The following is a 22891-nucleotide window of genomic DNA, read 5'->3' as shown; positions in this document are numbered from 1 at the left end:
GTGTTTTTATGCACAGTATATCTTGTTGGATGACCCCTAAGCAAGTAATAAATACTGAGAAATTTCCCACCAAACAAGGTTACAAATTATTTTGCCCTTTAAAAGAATAACACTTCACGGAGTTCCCTGATGGCCTAGTGGTTAGTATTCCAGGCTTTCACTGCTGTGGCCCTGGGTTCAGTCGCTGGTCAGGGAACTGAGATCTTGCAAGCCCCAAGGCATGGCCAAAAAAAGAAAAGAAAAAAAAAGAATAACACTTCAGTTACCTGTATAATTTACAAAAGCAGAACATTTCACCACTGATGGATCCATAAAACTATAGCCTAAATGTATTTTTATGCTGTGTATAAAATCTTACTTTATCCTTTTATTTTCACAGGGCAATACACAATTAGGCAATGAGTATCATGTAAAACTGATAGCAACAACTTAACATATTTCTATTTTCATTTTAGGTTTTTATTTTATTTTTTAACATTCTCTGAAACCTTTCCTTTTTTTATATTTATTCAACACTTATCGTTAAGAATTTTAGTACATATACTAAGAGCCAAATACTGTCATATTCTGATCTGCTTACATCTAGGATTTTTAACTACTTAAAAACATTTAACATATTTCTTTCCCTCCAGCAAACTCTATCAAACTTTTCCCTTCAATAGGATTCTTTCAGAAGTTGCCAGACACCACCTCTGAGCTCTAACTCAGTAATCAGCAACTGCGGCACCACAAGTGGAAATCTCTTGATAATAGGGTCAGTGGTTTCATCGAATACAACACAAGTGATCCTAGCTGAGGAAGCCTGGCTTCTTCACAGGAGCATATCCCAAACTACAAACCTGAGCACCCAATTCTCTTGTTGACTACATCTTTGCCAGAGGACCATAGACTAATTTTTATGGGATCAAGAATATAAATAAGTACATGTTCCCTATAAGAACTGTCTTAATTCTACTCCCCTTTATGAAATAAAGGCTCTTTGAAAAATCCGAAAGGTTCGGGAAGCAAACGCCGTGTTCTGATGTTCAGCCATCTGTCCTTTTCAAGTAACCACGTTCTATGAACGGTCGTGCTGCTACAGCAGAATGCAGGCAGGATTGATCAATGAAGTTCCCAAAGTTGTATTCAGAGAACACGATTTTATAAAGACTGACAGTTTAATTAAGACAAAAAAAGCGAAAACATTCATATGTGGTGACGATTTAAACAACATGAGACTTTAAGGTGAACAGCCTTCTGACAGTCATCAACACTAAAAGGATGAAAGACCCTGCTTTCTACAAAAACCACGATGTGAAATTCAGGAAAACATTATTAAATGTGGCATAGTTTAAAAAAGAAAAAGGCCCCAAAGAAAAACAAATATATTTTTTTTGAGAAACAGTATTTCTCAATGTCAAACTGAGTGATGTTTATATCATTATAATCAACATAATTATTTTATCTTTTGGCTTCCAGATGGAATTTTAGAAAATACTTGCAAGAAAATAGTTCTGAAAGTGCTTCCTCTTAAGTTCTTTGGTACCATTTGGTCATTTTGATAGTTATCAATCCATTAAGTAGGTACTTTAACACATATGTATCAACAAAAATGCAACAAGAAGTACAAATGTTTAGAAAACCACAATTGAAGAATATATTGTATTTTTGACCTCACGGAAAACAGAACTGTAAAATTTTACTTGTGTTTCTGTGACAAAGATGTCTGTACTGACTACAAGAACATCTCTAACTAGATGTAAAGAAATGTTACATAAAACATCCCTTTTTATTAGAATAACTGTCCTATGTACTTTTCCTTAAGTAGAAGAGGCAAGTTTCAGCTTGAAAAAAGGATAATTTTGAATTTCATAAAGTCATACTCTTTTGTGCCTTCTGATTCAGCGAGTGCCAGCATCTAGAATTTAATGTCAGTTGCAGAACGTTAAGGATTATTATTTCAGCTAATTTTCTTCCTGCAGCATTTTCTCTATCTCCTTATCCCAATTTTCATCTCGTTTCTCTGATTCTGTCACCACTTCGTATTCTTGAAGTTCCTGTTGTAGTTCCTTCTCCCAATCTGCAGAATCCTCTAAAAGAAACAAATGAGAAAAAAAAAAAAAAAAAAGATTCTGAATTTTTAATGCCGGTCTTAACAATGCAGTCCACTATAATTACCTGTGTAAGTCCTACTACGGAAATATTTACCGTGTCAGGCTTCAGCACTGTGTATGCTCAGAAAAATTGAACAGATTTTTAACTAATATGATTAGAAAGATAAACTTATTAAATGTAGAAGCAAAGGTATCAGATGTTGTCAGTAAATTTTGCATGTTATTTTTCTTTACCTAGGCCTCTAATTTTCCCTCTATTTAAATGGATAATTGATAATTAATATTTGGTTGCAAATTAATTTTTACCACTACCAATGATGATGATGGTAGCAAAAACAGCTAACATTTCTCGAGCACTCACTCAGCCAGGCCTAGGGCTAAGTGCAGTCTACATATCACTCTTTTCATCCTTAGAACAATACGTGGACCACAGATACAGTTATACACATTTGACAGATGGAGAAATGGAGGCTTATAGGTTAAGTGACTTGCCCAAGGTCACACAGCTTGACAGTGACAGACATACGGATGGAACCACATCTGCAGGGCTCCACAGTCTGTGCTTAGTGGTCTCCCATGAGTGGCAAAAGACACCAGGACCTGAAGTCAGGCAGTCTCTCGCCAAAGCCTGGACCCCCATGTGGGCTCTACCTGAGCTCTCACACTGGTGAGATTTAGAGCTGCAACTTGCCACTTGGACGCTCAATATACGTGTGTATGCAAATACATATGTATAGGATAAGGCATCTGCTATGTTGTGTTATAAAACAGCCAGAAAACAAACCAGCTATTTAAAAAGTAAAAGCTAAAATTCATTTTCATCTTTTAAAAATAAACCTTAAACTTAGTACCTATAGAGAAAAGAAAAACCAAATGTTTTCAATTTTTTTATAGCAGTGACCATGTTGCGTAGCAAAACACCGATTTCACGAATATTAGGTGCTTACTGGGTGCTAAGAGGTGCTGTAGGGGATAAAAAGACAAGGTGTACCTGCCCTTGAGGAACTTACAATTTAGCTGGGGGGCCAAGACAACTAATATATGAAAGATTAAGTGGTCCAAATTATAAGTAGGGCAGGGATTCAAAGAAAGAATAGCTTGCCTGGAACGGCCAGCCAATGCCACGCGAATCCTGACCAGGCTTCCTTCCAGTCTCCGTGGGCTCTCTGCTGCTAGTTGTCACCAGCAAGAAGGGAAGCAGGGCACAGTCTGCTCGAGCTACTGCCTGCTGCACGTGGGGCGCGTGCCCGCCTTCCTTCCGCGGTGGCCAGCAGCCATCATATTAGAAAATAGATGGGGTATGAGGGGTCTGGGGGGAGCGAGCCCAGATTTTCACTTCCCCACTCGCTTCTCTTTCCCCCACCAGCCGCTTTCCCCAGCAGCTCTCTCCTGCGGAGTCCCTCTGCAGTGTGCAGTGTGCACGTGGGCAGGCGGTTCACCTCTGGGAGGTCAGCTTTCTCACCAGTGCTTTCTGCACAACAGTGGGAACAGCTGGCTTCCGCGATGGTAAGTCTCTGAAGGCTTCATGAATGATGATTAACCCAAGCCTTTGCTTGTCATCTAGTAGAAAGCCAGTAATTTGTCCTGATGTGCCAAAGAACGCAGCCCCATCACTTGCACTTTTTTTCTAAATTACCTTAGTTTTTAAGCTAATTTGGTTTTTTAAAGGCAGCCTACTCCTTCCCAGAAGCGATGTGCTAGCGGCACACAGCAGCTGGGAAAAGAGTCTTCTACCTACAGTATAAGCCCCAGCAGGACGCAGCTTTGAAAGCAGAAGGCCGGAGGGCAGCATCTCCACGTGAAGGGGTGCGCTTGCTTTCTTGCCCGCTCCTGGCCATGTGTCCTCAGGGCTGAGATGCCTTGGAAGACTCACTTAACCTCTCTGGGTCTGTTTCTCCTTTCTATGCCTCTGTGCTTAGAAGGGCAGAGGGACAGGAGATGAGGTCATGTGTGCTAGAATCCACCTTCTAGTGGGGAACAGAGAAGCGGTTTTGATGCAAAAGTTACGACACAGTTTTGTGTATCTGCTCCAGAATAACAATTTTCTACGGTCAGCTTCGGCACTGGGGACAAGGACGGTGATGCCGTTGGCTTTGTACCTTCCAGTGCGACTGTCTCCTCCTCTTTTTTGTCCAGCACCAGCTGCTTCATTTCCTTCCTCAGATCCTCCTGATCGAAGTTACAGGAATCAAAGGCGTCACTGACAAACTCAGAAACACCCGGGCTGGTAGAAATCTCCTCTTCATCCTGAAATGCAACAAATGAGCTCTGGAAGTGGTTTTTGAAGTGACATATAGAGACTAGAGCTCGTGTTTATGGTCATCTCACAATTTAATGCAGCCTCATTCCCTTCCTCTGCTAGTCGGATGGTCGCTGCTCTCCACCTCCTAACCCGCACACTGGCTCGGTAACCACATGAGCTACCACCTGAATCTCTACGCTCATTCATGGTCTGGATCACTCCAATCGTTCTGTCCCATCCCCGACGAGCACATCTTGAACTACTGATGCCAGGGAATCGTCTCATGTCTCAGCTGTAGGTCCTTAACTCTTCAAGTACCGGACCCCTCTTCTTCAGAACAGATAAGACCCATATTCATAAGTAGTTTTGAAATGGTATCTGAGATAGTCAACACAGAGTTACTTCATTTCCAGACATCAACTACTAGGTATAATGTAAAACTGTATTACCTCTTGAGTTTTAAGTTGAGGTTTGATTACAACAGGTGGTGTTTTGGGCCGTACTGCCTCTAAGAAGTGAGAATAAAAGAGACAAGAATTGCTTGATTCAATTCTGAATACATATTATAATAACAACTAAATTATCCACAAGCATGATCATACTAAATAATTTACAGAAATTAGCTTTTAGTGTTATGCTTTCCGTTTTTCTGCAGTAAGAACTACCCAGATGAAACCATCTCAGCCTCTTTCTTTTGAGGATCTTTTTAATATATATCATCATATTCAATACCCCTTATGTAAGATTTCCAGCAGGAAATAAATTTTGACTTCAGTGTTAGCAAAATGCATTGAAGAACAGTTCTGCTCTTTCTTTTAGGATAATGAGAATGAAGTTATTTATCAAGTTTTCCTTTTCTCACAAAGTAAAATGTAACGCTCAGGCACAGTAGCTCCTCTTTCTCACAGGCTGCATTTTCTATCTTCTCAAACTTACCACACATACAGTCTTTACTGAATCCTGTCTTAAGCCCATCTTGATACATGGGCAGTATTGGGTAAAATGGCATTTTCCAATAAAAGTAATAAAGAAGGAATACTAAAGAATGAGAGACAACTGGGATTCATATTAACATCTATATGCAAAATGCCAAATGGTACTGTGTAGAGCAGATTCATTACATTCCTCTGACCCTAAATGCAGTGTCAGGTACCTTCCTAGTGGTCCGTACAACCTGTGCCTTAGGACACAATGTTTTGTGTAATCATGTAAAATTCCAAGAACGGATAAGTCTCCATTTATAACGGGTACCTATACACAGCAGGTGTTCATTAAACGTTAAAAATGTGACACAAAATACATATCTTATTTCAATTGTTATTATAGGTATTAAATCACTGCCGATATTATAAACCACTTTCCCCAGAAACCAGGGGTAAAGCTGTCAGAATAAGGAAGAGTCACATGTGTAGCTGACCGGTGTCTAGCTCCAGGCTGGATATCTTAGCTCTGTTCTACAGACGGGAGCACTGTGGAAATGAGCAGGCTGAATGGAAGACGGAGAAGCGAAGAAGAGCAGGGAACTGAGTCAGCGGAGAACAGAAGGTATAAAAAGCGCAAGGAAAGAGATGGGAAGATGACTGGTGACGGGAGGGAGAAATAAAAAACCCGAAGAACGAGAAAAAGACAGCAAAGTGAAAGAAAGGTGGGGGAAGACGGTGAGCAGGGTCAGAGAGAGGGCAACAAGGGAAGAATGAGCATTTTATCTGGAAAGAAAAGAACTTTCCCTAAGATGACGATGACATTTCTGGTATATACACGATGACAAGCTCATGAGAGTCTCTAAATGAAGACTATTTTAAAAGTAACTCCTTTGTTTTTTTCCCGCAGAGTGACGTCTTCTCTGAATATACCTGTCAGTGGCAACTCATCCTCTCTGCCGTGGCTCTTCTCCTCCTTCCCGGCAGCCTGCTGCTGGGCCGCCAGAGCCGTGAGCTGGGCTGACTGCTTAATCAGGGAGACGCGGTAAAAGTAGTTCCTCCAAAACACTTCTTCCTTCACACTTTCAAAGACAAACAACAAGGCGTTTGAGAAGGCATGCATAAAGTGTGTGCAGGGTTTAGCTGTTGCAGTGGAGATGGGAATAGGTGACTTTTAGGGACATTTTCGAATCTGAATGAGGCTCAAACGAAATTCTCATTTGCTTTTGAATTGAAAGCTGAATAACAGGATAAAGAGAATAGCTATCTTCTCCACAGCAGCAAAAGACAAGTTTATAGAACACCAACGAAACCTCAGTGTTTCTTGGTATTTTAATACCAACACTGCCCTCAGCAGAAGAAAACAGGGTACTGCTGTCAAAGCACCATGAGCAACCTGGGAGACGGAAGCAGAGCCAGGGCTCCAGCTGTTTGCTGTTTAGCGAAGGATTAAACGCTTTCAAGCAGTGAGAATAAAGTATTGTGGGTGTTGCTCCTCATGAGAGGAAATGTTTGGTAGCTTGCAAATAACTAGCAATCAGTAACAGTTAGCAATGAGGTGGAAGATGGTTGATAAAAAAAAAGACTGAAGTGCAGTTCAACCTGAGAACTCTCAGTGGTTCTCAAACTTGGCTGCACATTAGAGGCACCTGGGGTGGGGCGTTGGTGCCCAAGAGGTGTAAGGTAAGTATCCATACTGGGGTGGCCTGGAATGGAGAGTGAGAGCCTGAGCAGAGAGAGGAGGGTGTCTAAGCTCGGGGGTGGGTGGTGGTGAAAAAGGAAGATTGGTCACTCGCAAGGGGATTGATTGCTTAAGTAAAAATATTAAGGATAGTGGAAACCAGGTTTCTCACCATCAGAAAAGGGAGTTACAATCATGGAAAGGGAAAACTCTAGAATGATCCCTGTTGTGAAGTATCACTGTGAACACATGGCTTTCATTTGAGAGAGATGCAAACAAGTCCATGTGTGTGTATATGAGCACACTAGCTCTGTCCACTCAGTGGGCCAAGGAGTAGTGACACCCCAATAACCATGAGCATGCCTAATGCTTAGACCTTGGTTTCTAAACACCACTTTCCACTAAAAGGAACCAGAACTCCTTGGATAAATGGCCAATTCTAGGGTTACAGCAGGGGAAGAACAAGGTGAGCCTGGAGGACTATCTCATGCCAGAAAGGAAGTGCTCAAAAAATGATAGGGAGACTTCCCTGGTGGCGCAGTGGTTAAGAATCCGCCTGCCAATGCAGGAGACATGGGTTCAAGCCCTGGTCCAGGAAGATTCCACATGCCGCGGAGCAACTAAGCCTGTGCGCCACAACTACTGAGCCTGCGCTCTAGAGCCCACGAGCCACAGCTACTGAGCCCATGTGCCACAGCTACTGAAGCCCGTGCACCTAGAGCCCGTGCTCTGCAACAAGAGAAGCCACCGCAATGAGAAGCCTGCACACTGCAACGAAGAGTAGCCCCCGCTCGCTGCAACTGGAGAAAAGCCCACACGCAGCAACGAAGACCCAACACAGCCAAGAATAAATAAATAAATAAATAGATAGATAAATAGATAAATAAATAAATAAATTAAAAAAAAAAAAAAAAGAATCCGCCTGCCAATGCAGGGGACGTGGGTTCAAGCCCTGGTCCTGGAAGATCCCACATGCCGTGGAGCAACTAAGCCCGCGAGCCACAACTACTGAGCCCACGCACCACAACTACTGAAGCCCGCACGCCTAGAGCCCGAGCTCCACAATGAGAAGCCACTGCCATGAGAAGCCTGCGCACCGCAACAAAGAGTAGCCCCCGCTCGCCGCAACTAGAGAAAGCCCGTACGCAGCAACGAAGACCCAATGCAGCCAAAAATAAATAAATAAAATAAATAAATTTAAAAAAAGAAAAGAGAAAAAATGTCCCAAATGATAAAGGTTGTACTTCTGTATGTCAGGAAGGAAAAGTCCAGAAGTCTTATATTTGTATGTGATGGCTCATTTTTGTTTTGTTTTAATATGGAAATTTCAACAAAACAAAAGTAGAGAGACTAGAACAATGAACCCTCATGTACCTGTGACCTAACTTCAACACTTACCAGCATTCTGCCAACCACGTTTCAAAATCTATGCCCCTCTCCCCTGCATAAATGCTTTTCTTTGGGTGGGGTTGGAATATTTTAAGGCAATGCCAGGCATCATGTCCTTTCATCCATAAATACTTCAGTAAATATTCCTAACAGATAAAGACTCATAAAAAATAACCCTAATTTCTAAATCTTCCCTAACAGAATAAGCAGTAGGAAACTGGAATTATATTACTCAATGGGCAGTTTTCGTAGCTGGTGACAAAACAAAAATACTGTTTGTCAAATATCAATTCTCCAAAGCTTAAAAGAAATCTAAAATTACTGTCAGCAGCGAGAGGGAGTGCAGAATTGGCAATAACCAAAACTACATGCCTGCCACGAGCACCCCAGGCCACACGTCTGAGCGCCTCAGGACCTCTGGACAGTCCTGAGAAGCCGGCAGAGAGCCCAACGTGTGGCTTGGGGTGATTCGAATGGTCTTTGAGTTGCGGGAGCGCATCTGACCCCAGAGCTTTGCCACTCTTCTCTCAAAGGCAGCCCGTGGGGGCAGGAGGCACCGGGCGGCTCTGAAGGCTGGTGCTGAGGCCCCAAGGAGCGGTGAGAGAGCCAGGGACTGAACTGCACAGCAGAGACCAGGAGCCCAGGGCTCTGCACTCAGGGACAGTCGGTACAGCTGAGAACGGGGGCACATGGCTGTACTGAAGCCGCAGGGCTCAGGCTCTCCCCGTTGTTTGGCCTACAGCCAGGCTGGAGGCCGAGGAGTCCTCTGGGGGAAGCCACCCGGCCCAGGGCTACTGAGCTGCCCTGCCCAAATGGGGAGCACACAGTCCCAAAGGATGGGTAAGAAAAGCCTGCAGCATGAACCACAGAGCCCAAATCCAAGATGCAGGGAAAGAGCATAGCGAAAAGGGTATCTCAAGAAAGCCAGACTTCATGTCCTCAGAGAACAGTAAGATACTGCATCATACAACAAGAAGAGAGTCATAAAACAGGAACAGTCACGGAACACCAAAGACCGCTGACTTTAAAAATGGGGCAGATTCAAAAGAAGGCACTGGAATTAGAAAAGGTGAGGAAGAACCCATGGTGGCAGAGGGGAAGGAAGGTGGCCTCTGCTGATGGCCATGTCACAGAAGTCAGGATGCATGTGCTGGAGCTTAATGGACAAGCAGAGATCTGCAGAGGGGAGAAGCCTCGGGTGGGAAGCAGAACAAGACTGCTGCTGCCAGAGAGCAGAGACTGAGTGGAGAAAAGGCAGCGGCCAGGTCCTGATGGGCCTCGGGAGACCTCAATTTTATTCAGGAGGGCATGGGCACTTCTGCTGTTTTTATAGGAAAATTCGTTCTACCTTCTAACTGGGGATAAAAGAGCACATATCATCTGGACCCCAAAATTCCTGAAAAGTCCACCCTGAGTTTTGATTCTATGGCACCCTATGTGGGGCGTGGGGGTTGGGAGGGTGCTGCTGAAGGGCCGCAGAGCCCCTTTTCACAAAGAGCGTCTGAGAGCATCCTGGCCCCCATCCCATGCTTCTTCCCCGATACCCGCTACATGACCAGGGCCATACATGCCACTCCAGCTCGAGAGCCCACTGCTTACAGTTTAGGAACAAGGGCAAATCTCATCCTGCTCAGGAGCTCGTCCTCTTGGAGCATGACCAGGGCAACAGGGTACATCTGATCAAAGTCAAAGTTAAACTGCACGCCGGCTGGAGGGTCACGAAGGAAGTTCCTCTTGTCCTTTCATAAAAAGAGGAAAAACATAGGGAAAACCATAGACTGCAATTAATAAGTAATAACACATCACTGATCTGACACACTGAATTCTCCTAAATGCTTCAGCCGCAAAGTACACTGAGCTGTCATTAACCTGCCTGCCTTAGAGAGAGTGGAGAATGACCAATCCTTTCATATATTCTTTAACGGTTTCAACTGGAGAGAGCATCATGGGAGGCCTACAGCCAGGCCGGAGGCTGAGGAGTCCTCTGGGGGAAGCCACCCGGCCCACGGCTACTGAGCTGCCCTGCCCAAACGGCCCTTTGGGCAGGGTGGCAAGTGTTCAGCCAAGGTTCGGCAAGTGAACCAACAATGAGCCTTTCCCCTGCCTGGCCATGATCTGTGGAGAAGCGGCACTGTGTCTTTCTCAGTCACCATTGCATTCCCAGGGCATTTCTTGCCAATCAGACAAGAAAAAGAAATGAAAGGAATCCAAATTGGAAAGGAAGAAGTAAAACTGTCACTGTTGGCAGATGACATGATACTATACATAGAAAATCCTAAAGATGCCACCAAAAAACTACTAGAGCTCATCAATGAATCTGGTAAAGTTGCAGGATACAAAATTAATATACAGAAATCTGTTGCATTTCTATACACTAACAATGAAATATCAGAAGGAGAAATTAAGAAAACAATCCCATTTACCATCACATCAAAATGAAATAAATACCTAGGAACAAATCTAATAACTAAGGAGGTAAAAGACCTGTACTTGGAAAACTATAAGACAATGATGAAAGAAACTGAAAACAACACAGATGGAAAGATATACCATGTTCATGGATTAGAAGAATTAATATTGTTAAAATAACCATACTACCCAAGGCAATCTACAGATTTAATTCAATCCCTATCAAAATACCAATGGCATTTTCTGCACAACTAGGACAAATAACTCTAAAATTTGTACAGAAACACAAAAGGCCCTAAATAGCCCTAAATAGCCAAAGCAATCTTGAGAAAGAAGAACAGAGCTGGCTCATGCTCCCTGACTTTAGACTATATTACAAAGCTACAGTCATCAAAACAGTATGGTACTGGTACAAAAACAGACATATAGATCAATGGAACCACTGATATAGATAGAGAACCCAGAAATAAACCCATGCACTTACGGTCAATTAATCTATGACAACGGAGGCAAGAATATACAATGGGAAAAGACAGTCTCTTCAATAAATGGTGCCGGGGGGACTTCCCTGGTGGCGCAGTGGTTAAGAATCCACCTGCCAATGCAGGGGACATGGGTTTGAGCCCTGGTCCGGGAAGATCCCACATTCCATGGAGCAACTAAGCCCGTGTGCCCCAACTACTGAGCCTGAGCTCTAGAGCCCACGAGCCACAACTACTGAGCCCGTGTGCCGCAACTGCTGAGGCCCGCGTGCCTAGAGCCCGTGCTCCACAAGAAAAAGAAGCCACCGCAGTGAGAGGCTTGTGCACCGCAACGAAGACTGGCCCCTGCTCACCGCAACTAGAGAGAGCCCACGCACAGCAATGAAGACCCAACACAGCCAAAAATCAATCAATCAATCAATAAATGGTGCTAGGAAAAATGGACAGCTACATGTAGAAGAATGAAGTTAGAACATTTTCTCATACCATATACAACAATAAACTCAAAATGGATTAAAGACCTAAATGTAAGACCATTAAACCCTAAAACTCCTAGAAGAGAACACAGGCAGAACAGTCTTTGACATAAACCGTAGCAATATTTTTGGATCTGTCTCCTAAGGCAAAGGAAACAGAAGCAAAAATAAACAAATGGGACCTAATTAAACTTAAAAGCTTTTGGACAGCAAAGAAAACCATTCACAAAATGAAAAGACAACCTACTGAATGGGAGAAAATATTTGCAATATATTAAAAAATGGGCAGGAGAACTGAATAGACATTTTTCCAAAGAAGACATAGAGATGGCCAACAGGCACATGAAAAGATGCTCATTATCGCTAATCATCAGAGAAATGCAAATCAAAATCACAATGAGATGTCAACTCACCCCTGTCAGAATAGCTTTCATCAAAATGACCACAAATAACGTTGGAAAGGATATGGAAAAAAGGGAACCCTCTTACACTGTTGATGGGAATGTAAATTGGTGCAGCCACTGTGGAAAACAGTATGGAGGTTTCTCAAAAAACTAAAAATAGAGCTACTATTTTTGGCCACGTTGGGTCTTCGTTGCTGCAGGCGGGCTTTCTCTAGTTGTGGTGAGCGGGGGCTACTCTTTGTTGCAGCGCACGGGCTTCTCCTTGTGGTGGCTTCTCTTGTTGTGGAGCACGGGCTCTAGGCGCCCAGGCTCAGTAGTTGTGGCTCGCGGGCTCCAGAGCGCAGGCTCAGTAGTTGTGGTGCACAGGCTTAGTTGCTCCACGGCATGTGGGATATTCCCGGACCAGGGCTCAAACCTGTGTCCCCTGCATTGGCAGGCGGATTCTTAACCACTGTGCCACTAGGGAAGTCCCAAGTGAATTATTCTTCATGCTGCTGTACTCAGACTTAGGTTAAGATACCTTAAACTAAGGGTTAGCGAATTCACAATCCATTAAGAGGCACAGTCAACACAGTAACAAAATAAAATGCGTCATACAAACATTTTATCATTAATATATTAAAACTGGAGTCTCATTAAAAAGAAATCCAGGAATTCCCTGGCAGTCCAGTGGTTAGGACTCGGTGCTTTCACTGCTGGGGCCTGAGTTCAATCCCTGGCTGGGGAACTAAGATCCCACAAGCTGTGCAGTGTGGCCAGAAGAAAAAAAAAAAAAAAAGAAATCCAACCCAAGACTGTGTTAGAGAAAACATGCCCATCACAGAAGACCCTCGTATGGCCCATGACTGCATGGTCAGTACATAATGTGGACATTCTGACTGGGCAGCACTGTGAATCTCCAGCGCACCAGTACCTACTATGCCCAACCTGGAAGAGCTCTGACAGAGCCCATGTTTCTCTTGGACCAGTTCTCTTCAGTTAGTCAAGAAGTAAACAAAATGAAAGATCCAAGGGCAAACAAAGCTTTCCTGGATTAGGCAAATTTCCTAGGGAATGAGGATGGTTTTGAACTCCTCTGAGATGGAGCAGGACTCACACTGATTAACATATAAAGGAATGTCTCCAAACCACCCCCTTTCCCACAGACTGAGCATAACCAAGGCAAAAGGCTGTTGTTTTGGACCACTCAAACAATTAAGACTGATTGTTGCTATTCGATTTCTTTTTTTTTCTTAAACACCTTTTTTGTTTGTAAATATGATACACATCCATTTTCTGAAAATTCAAAACATCAAAGAAAAACATAGTCAAAAATCCCAACACCCACAGACAACCGTAGTAAGATATTTCCTCAAACACCCTCCCGGATGCGTGTCTCTTTGCAAACATGCACGTGTCTGTGTGAATACAACTTGATGTAAATAGGAAAATACTTGCAGCCTGTGGATCATCTGTTTTTCCTTTCCACTCAAGAGTCGTGAACATCTTTCCATCTCCAATGTAGCTATGTCTACCCTGAATGAGCCATAATTTACTTAACCAGGCCCACTTCAGTAGTCATTTAGATTGGTTCTAATCTTTCCTTATAGAGAACCGTGCAAGTAACATCACTTTACCAACAATTTTTATTCCCTTCTAAAGTGATCTTTTTAGACTAAATTCCTGGAAGTGGGATTTCTAATCCAAGAGTATGATTATTTTGACACAGATTGCCTAAACTCTCCTCCAGAAGATGGTAGCAGTTTATACTGCTACTAATAGCGTCAGTTTCATCTCATTTTGCTCATATTGGATTTTAACAATATTTTTGGTTTCTGATAATTCCTCCATTAATAAGGCAAGAACAATTCTGAGCCTAAATGGATTTTATTTTATTATTATTATTTTTTGGCTGCGCCACACAGCTTGTGGGATCTTAGTTCCCCAACCAGGGATCAAACCCGGGCCCTCGGCAGTGAAAGCGTGGGGTCCTAACCACTGGACCGCCGGGGAATTCCCCCTCAATGGATTTTAGTTATTTTACCTTCCAAAATAAACATTTCAAAGCCTGAAGTTGTCCCAATCATGTTTCACCTGGGTTTCTACACCGGCCTCCTAATGGGCACCTGTCTCCAGTCCCACTTCTCCCGCCCCAAGAAAAACATATTTTACCTATGACTACAATCCTTCAATGACTCCTTGCTGCCTTTAGGATAAAACCTAAACTTATCAGAATGGTATGATAAGGTCCTCATGACCTCTGCCTATCTACTTCTTCACCTGCATCCTACAGTCCGGTCAGACACAAATGCTCGCGATACCCCCACCTTAATGCCAAGCCCGGCCTCACGTCCCCCAAGCATCCACACACTCTCCTAAGACTCAACTCAGCTCCAGTGTCGCCATTTCTGGGAAGCTTCCTTGGGATCATCCTTTTCCCGCTCCACAATAAATGAGATGCTCCTCTCGCTGCACGTCCTTAGCGTCCTGTATTACATTCCTCATTCCAGGGAATAATCCTGTATGTGCGTTCATCGAGCAGCTCTCTAGCAAGCCTACGGGCTCCTGCAGCAGGGTGGATCTCATTTATCTCAAGTCCTAGGAGAAGGCTTGGCCTAGAGTAGTTACTAAGTTCGGTCTGCTGAATTGAGTTCTCACAAGTCTCTAATGACAAATGTACTTTCAACTTCTTTTCATGTATTACGTGGCCCTATGTGGCCCTCCAATATAAAGAGCTTAAAGGGTTACTCTGCTATACACTCTGAAGTGTCCCAAACTAGTGCCTGGTAAGTTAGAGAATGTCAGGCAACTCCAGCAGAGTCTGCTAACCGTCTCCCAGTATCCATTTCTACCTTCCTTTCTTTCAGGATCACAACTCCGAGTTCCAGCTGGGCATGTGGCCACACAGCCAGAGACCGGATTTCCAGGCTCCCTGGAGTACAGGGGTGGCCGTGTGTCTAAGCTGCCAAAGGGGTGCGTGCCTGAGCGATAAGTGCAGTTTGCGGGTCTCGTCCTTCAGGTGGTCTGGTACAGCCACCTCTTTCCCAGTTCCCACAGGCTGGAACACAGTCATGCACACCGTGTCCTAGGGGCTGCTTGGGAGTAAGACAAGAAGAACTTAGGTCTCTAAGTGACTTCGTTGGGCAAAGCACACCTACTGAGACCACCTACCTCTGGACTGACTGTGAAGGGGAAGGAGGGAGGGAGGGAGAGAAACTCACAGCTCATTTAACCTACTGTGTTTTTAGATCTATTACAGCAATTGAATCTATTCCTTAACACATTCAGCAGCCACCATAAAGGATGGGTTGAAGACTGTTTCGAAGCCTCTGGGTCATGCCGAAATCTCGGAAGCTCTCTCGTAGGCGTGCCTGGGTGCAACGTTTATTGCATCGTTTGTTCAGCAGATGATCATTTGGCACCTGCTATGCTCCGGGCTCCACGCCACCTGCTCAGCAGGGCAAAGCACAGCTGGAGTCCCTGCCTTCACGGCACTTACATTCCAGCTGGGGGCGGTGGAGCGGCAAGAGAGACACAAGGGTTTAGACTGCCAGGGCTCTGAGCTGGTGTCACTGGGCGTGCAGGGCTGAAAGCGTGGTGAGGGAAGGCCTCTAGGAGATGTCATCTGAGCTGAGATCTTGTGGAATGGTGCAGGGTGAGGTTCCAGGAAGAAGGGCCAGCAAGCTCAAGGTACTAAAGCAGGACAAAGCTGGATCTAGTTGTACATCAGAAAGCAACAGTGGCTGGAGTGCTGGCAGTCAGGCCAGTGGGGCACGAGGGAGCAGTGTGCAAAGCCAGGGGCCTTAGAAGCCAGCGGACGGAGTTTAGACCTTAGTCAACGAGAGATGAGACGCCACTAAAAGGGTCTGTGTAGGAGAGTGACACGAAGTGTGTTCACCATAAATGGACCCCTCTGGCTGCTGAGATGCACCTGTACTGGAAAGGGGCAAGGGTGGGACAACAGTCGGGATGGGATGCCTCGGGCAGAAGACGACAGCACCAGGAGCACGGTGATAGCGGTGAAGTGGACTAACGCTATGTCTGAACACAGCACTGTCAGGATGGCGGGGGAGGCAGGACTCAAGAAAGACTCCTCTAGAAAAAAGTGGTGGACAACTGGAGTCTTTTATTCTGACATGTAGAGGATGAGGAGAGGGACAGGTATGGGGGACAGAGGAGTTATGGGGACTTGGTTGGTATCTGACATTTACCCTCAAATGACACCGAGTCTCACTGTCAAAATTTCCTTCTGGGGATAAATAATCGGTGTGTGATGTCAGTGTCAAGTTTGGCTGTAACATGGTAAACAAAATACATGGTGACCACAATGAACCTGGAATTGGATGCTTAGGCCTTTAAGGATTTACTAATGGGAAGAAAAAAACCTTAACGTGCCCTGGGGCACTGGAGGAAAAGCCCAGCTCTACATTTGTTTGTTTTCTAGACCAAGGTTCCATTTCTGACTTCGGTTAAAAAAAAAAAGAAAAAAAAAAAAAAGAGTGGGTTAAAAGTAAAGCTTGAAAACCACTGATATAGTAAAAAGCCTTATTCACTGCGTCCCATGCCCGGTGGGGTGCTGGATGCTGAGGACAGAGATCAAAGTCAGCCTCTGCTGAGAGTTCACAGCCCAGTGGAGACACAGATAAGAACTGAGGGTCAGGGACTTCCCTGGCAGCCCAGTGCTTAAGACTCCGCACTCCCAGTGCAGGGGGTGTGGGTGTGATCCCTGGTCAGGGAACTAAGATCCCACACGCCGGACGTCCACGAAAAATAAAAAAAGTGAGGGTCATATCTGAGAGTCTCGGTCCCCACACCTATACAGTGGTGGTAAAAGCCCCTACCCACCTCACAGACATACCACGAGGCTCAAAAGAGATAATGTGTGAGAAAGTGTTTCCTGAAACTATCAGGTGCTACACGATTGTTAGGTGGTATCACTCCGTTCCCTCTGAAGTCCTGAGAGAACATTTTGTGGCGCAGCATATGGAATTTTCTTTCTTTCAATTTCAGTTTCAGACAAATACATATAGTAGTTAAAGAGAAAATTTAGGCCTCCCATCAAGCCTCTTAGTTAGCCTCAACCACCAGAGGGCAGACAGCAGAAGTAAGAAAAACTACAATCCTGCAGCCTGTTGACCAAAAACCACAGTTACAGAAAGATAGAGAAGATGAAAAGGCAGATGAAGGAACAAGAAAAAAACCCAGAAAAACAACTAAATGAAGTGGAGATAGGCAACCTTCCAGAAAAAGAATTCAGAATAATGATAGTGAAGATGATCCAGGACCTCGGAATAAGAATGGAGGCAAAGATTGAGAAGATGCAAGAAATGATTAACAAAGACCTAGAAGAATTAAAGAACAAACAAACAGAGATGACCAATACAATAACTGAAATGAAAACTACACTAGAAAGAATCAATAGCAGAATAACTGAGGCAGAAGAACGGATAAGTGACCTGGAAGACAGAATGGTGGAATTCACTGCTGCGGAACAGAATAAAGAAAAAAGAATGAAAACAAATGAAGACAGCCTAAGAGACCTCTGGGACAACATTAAACGCAACAACATTCGCATTATAGGGGTCCCAGAAGGAGAAGAGAGAGAGAAAGGACCAGAGAAAATATTTGAAGAGATTATAGTCGAAAACTTCCCTAACATGGGAAAGGAAATAGCCAGCCAAGTCCAGGAAGCACAGAGAGTCCCATACAGAATAAACCCAAGGAGAAACACGCCGAGACACATAGTAATCAAAGTGGCAAAAATTAAAGACAAAGAAAAATTATTGAAAGCAGCAAGGGAAAAACGACAAATAACATACAAGGGAACTCCCATAAGGTTAACAGCTGATTTCTCAGCAGAAACTCTGCAAGCCAGAAGGGAGTGGCATGATATACTTAAAGTGATGAAAGGGAAGAACCTACAACCAAGATTACTCTACCCGGCAAGGATCTCATTTAGATTTGATGGAGAAATCAACAGCTTTACAGACAAGCAAAAGCTAAGAGAATTCAGCACCACCAAAGCAGCTCTACAACAAATGCTAAAGGAACTTCTCTAAGTGGGAAACACAAGAGAAGAAAAGGACCTACAAAAACAAACCCAAAACAATTAAGAAAATGGTCATAGGAACATACATATTGATAATTACCTTAAACGTGAATGGATTAAATGCTCCAACCAAAAGACATAGACTGGCTGAATGGATACAAAAACAAGACCCATATATATGCTGTCTACAAGAGACCCACTTTAGACCTAGGGACACATACAGACTGAAAGTGAGGGGATGGAAAAAGATATTCCATGCAAATGGAAATCAAAAGAAAGCTGGAGTAGCTATACTCATATCAGATAAAATAGACTTTAAAATAAAGAATGTTACAAGAGACAAGGAAGGACACTACATAATGATCCAGGGATCAATCCAAGAAGAAGATATAACAATTATAAATATATATGCACCCAACATAGGAGCACCTCAATACATAAGGCAACTGCTAACAGCAATAAAAGAGGAAATCGACAGTAACACAATAATAGTGGGGGACTTTAACACCTCACTAACACCAATGGACAGATCATCCAAAATGAAAATAAATAAGGAAACAGAAGCTTTAAATGACACAAGAAACCAGATAGATTTAATTGATATATATAGGACATTCCATCCAAAAACAGCAGATTACATGTTCTTCTCAAGTGCGCATGGAACATTCTCCAGGATAGATCACATCTTGGGTCACAAATCAAGCCTGAGTAAATTTAAGAAAATTGAAATCATATCAAGCATCTTTTCTGACCACAACGCTATGAGATTAGAAATGAATTACAGGGAAAAAAACGTAAAAAAGACAAACACATGGAGGCTAAACAATACGTTACTAAATAACCAAGAGATCACTGAAGAAATCAAAGAGGAAATAAAAAAAAATACCTAGAGATAAATGACAATGAAAACACGACGACCCAAAACCTATGGGATGCAGCAAAAGCAGTTCTAAGAGGGAAGTTTATAGCTATACAAGCCTACCTCAAGAAACAAGAAAAATCTCAAGTAAACAATCTAACCTTACACCTAAAGAAACTAGAGAAAGAAGAACAAACAAAACCCAAAGTTAGCAGATGGAAAGAAATCATAAAGATCAGAGCAGAAATAAATGAAATAGAAACAAAGAAAACAATAGCAAAGATCAATAAAACTAAAAGTTGGTTCTTTGAGAAGATAAACAAAATTGATAAGCCATTAGCCAGACTCATCAAGAAAAAGAGGAAGAGGACTCAAGTCAATAAAACTAGAAATGAAACAGGAGAAGTTACAACAGACACCGCAGAAATACAAAGCATCCTAAGAGACTACTACAAGCAACTTTATGCCAATAAAATGGACAACCTGGAAGAAATGGACAAATTCTTAGAAAGGTATAACCTTCCAAGACTGAACCAGGAAGAAACAGAAAATATGAACAGACCAATCACAAGTAATGAAATTGAAACTGTGATTAAAAATCTTCCAACAAACAAAAGTCCAGGACCAGATGGCTTCACAGGTGAATTCTATCAAACATTTAGAGAAGAGCTAACACCCATCCTTCTCAAACTCTTCCAAAAAATTGCAGAGGAAGGAACACTCCCAAACTCATTCTATGAGGCCACCATCACCCTTATACCAAAACCAGACAAAGACACTACAAAAAAAGAAAATTACAGACCAATATCACTGATGAATATAGATGCAAAAATCCTCAACAAAATACTAGCAAACAGAATCCAACAACACATTAAAGGATCATACACCACGATCAAGTGGGATTTATCCCAGGGATGCAAGGATTCTTCAATATACGCAAATCAATCAATGTGATACACCATATTAACAAATTGAAGAATAAAAACCATATGATCATCTCAATAGATGCAGAAAAAGCTTTTGACAAAATTCAACACCCATTTCTGATAAAAACTCTCCAGAAAGTGGGCATAGAGGGAACCTACCTCAACATAATAAAGGCCATATATGACAAACCCACAGCAAACATCATTCTCAATGGTGAAAAACTGAAAGCATTTCCTCTAAGATCAGGAACGAGACAAGGATGTCCACTCTCACCACTATTATTCAACATAGTTCTGGAAGTCCTAGCCACGGCAATCAGAGAAGAAAAAGAAAGAAAAGGAATACAAATTGGAAAAGAAGAAGTAAAACTGTCACTGTTTGTGGATGACATGATACTATATATAGAGAATCCTAAAACTGCCAGCAGAAAACTGCTAGAGCTAATTAATGAATATGGTAAAGTTGCAGGATACAAAATTAATGCACAGAAATCTCTTGCATTCCTATACACTAATGATGAAAAATCTGAAAGAGAAATTATGGAAACACTCCCATTTACCATTGCAACAAAAAGAATAAAATACCTAGGAATAAACCTACCTAGGGAGACAAAAGACCTGTATGCAGAAAACTATAAGACACTGATGAAAGAAATTAAAGATGATACCAACAGATGGAGAGATATACCATGTTCTTGGATTGGAAGAATCAACATTGTGAAAATGACTATACTACCCAAAGCAATCTACAGATTCAATGCAATCCCTATCAAATTACCAATGGCATTTTTTACGGAGCTAGAACAAATCATCTTAAAATTTGTATGGAGACACAAAAGACCCCGAATAGCCAAAGCAGTCTTGAGGGAAAAAAATGGAGCTGGAGGAATCAGACTCCCTGACTTCAGATTATACTACAAAGCTACAGTAATCAAGACAATATGGTAATGGCACAAAAATAGAAGCATAGATCAATGGAACAAGATAGAAAGCCCAGAGATTAACCCACGCACCTATGGTCAACTAATCTATGACAAAGGAGGCAAAGATATACAATGGAGAAAAGACAGTCTCTTCAATAAGTGGTGCTGGGAAAACTGGACAGCTACATGTAAAAGAATGAAATTAGAATACTCCCTAACACCATACACAAAAATAAACTCAAAATGGATTAGAGACCTAAATATAAGACTGGACACTATAAAACTCTTAGAGGAAAACATAGGAAGAACACTCTTTGACATAAATCACAGCAAGATCTTTTTTGATCTACCTCCTAGAGTAATGGAAATAAAAACAAAAATAAACAAGTGGGACCTAATGAAACTTCAAAGCTTTTGCACAGCAAAGGAAACCATAAACAAGACGAAAAGACAACCCTCAGAATGGGAGAAAATATTTGCAAATGAATCAACGGACAAAGGATTAATCTCCAAAATATATAAACAGCTCATGCAGCTCAATGTTAAAGAAACAAACACCCCAATCCAAAAATGGGCAGAAGACCTATATAGACATTTCTCCAAAGAAGACATACAGACGGCCACGAAGCACATGAAAAGATGCTCAACATCACTAATTATTAGAGAAATGCAAATCAAAACTACAATGAGGTATCACCTGACACCAGTTAGAATGGGCATCATCAGAAAATCTACAAACAACAAATGCTGGAGAGGGTGTGGAGAAAAGGGAAACCTCTTGCACTGTTGGTGGGAATGTAAATTGATACAGCCACTATGGAGAACAATATGGAGGTTCCTTAAAAAACTAAAAATAGAATTACCATATGACCCAGCAATCCCACTACTGGGCATATACCCAGAGAAAACCGTAATTCAAAAAGACACATGCACCCGAATGTTCATTGCAGCACTATTTACAATAGCCAGGTCATGGAAGCAACCTAAATGCCCATCAACAGACGAATGGATAAAGAAGATGTGGTACATATATACAGTGGAATATTACTCAGCCATAAAAAGGAACGAAATTGAGTCATTTGTTGAGACGTGGATGGATCTAGAGACTGTCATACAGAGTGAAGTAAGTCAGAAAGAGAAAAACAAATATCGTATATTAATGCATGTATGTGGAACCTAGAAAAATGGTACAGATGAGCCAGTTTGCAGGGCAGAAGTTGAGACACAGATGTAGAGAATGGACATATGGACACCAAGGGGGAAAACTGTGGTGGGGTGGGGATGGTGGTGTGCTGAATTGGGCGATTGGGATTGACATGTATACACTGATGTGTATAAAATTGATGCCTAATAAGAACCTGCAGTATAAAAAAACAAACAAAAAAAAAAAAAAAAAAAAAAAAAAAGAGAAAATTTAGAATACAATCATTTCATTCAGAAGAATTAGAATGCTGTCTAGAAACTTCATGATTGCACATCTCAAAAGACTGTCTTAATAACATAAAAGAATCCTTTTAAGGCTGAAAGAATTATTTTGTGTAATAGGCTAGACTTTTCCAATAAGAGAAAACTACCTAAGAAAAAAGCAAATTTAAAGTCAGTGAAAAAAAATGATGAAAGCTGATGTGTACATTCCTAACATCTCAAAATATTTTTAAAATTGTATAGAAGAAAAACATTCTGCTAAGGATAAAGTCATGATAGGAAGGAAGTATTTCTATACAGGGTATCACAAGATACTTACAGCTGATAAGGCCAAGATTTGTTGTTGAATTGTTTCTTCATCATTACTATCAACCCATGGTGGTACTGCTACTTCTACAAGGTTTTTAACGGCAAAGAAGAAAAGAGAAAAACAGGTTACAAGGGTTACACTGCGATCTGTGGATTGAAAGAATGAGAAAGCTTCCACATAACCATTTTAGCAAGTTACTAATAAGTTCCAAATATGAACACTCATCACAATCTTCAGACTTGACGTATGAATCTTAGGCATGTATGCATTTGATAAAAAAATTCCTTAAATTATACAATGGAAAAATTGGACAATTCCTTGACC

At 42.2% G+C, this 22891-nt stretch overlaps 1 protein-coding gene across 1 annotated transcript in view; it reads right to left on the bottom strand.

Annotated features, from left to right (window-relative positions):
• Positions 1-1138: 1138 nt before the first annotated feature.
• The window catches only part of SYAP1 (synapse associated protein 1), a 33344-nt gene continuing 11591 nt past the window's right edge, over positions 1139-22891 (bottom strand). The window contains exons 4-9 of the mRNA XM_059911012.1: positions 22577-22650; positions 9925-10064; positions 6189-6337; positions 4785-4843; positions 4193-4340; positions 1139-2071 (exon numbers count right to left, since the gene is read on the bottom strand). Of these exons, the coding sequence (XP_059766995.1) occupies positions 1944-2071; positions 4193-4340; positions 4785-4843; positions 6189-6337; positions 9925-10064; positions 22577-22650 (698 nt within the window). The 3' untranslated portion in view covers positions 1139-1943. The remainder of the gene's footprint in view (positions 2072-4192; positions 4341-4784; positions 4844-6188; positions 6338-9924; positions 10065-22576; positions 22651-22891) is intronic.

This window comes from Balaenoptera ricei, chromosome X (assembly GCF_028023285.1).
Source record: "Balaenoptera ricei isolate mBalRic1 chromosome X, mBalRic1.hap2, whole genome shotgun sequence".
Classification (NCBI taxonomy): Eukaryota; Metazoa; Chordata; class Mammalia; order Artiodactyla; family Balaenopteridae; genus Balaenoptera; species Balaenoptera ricei.
This window is presented reverse-complemented; position numbering and strand designations above follow the sequence as displayed.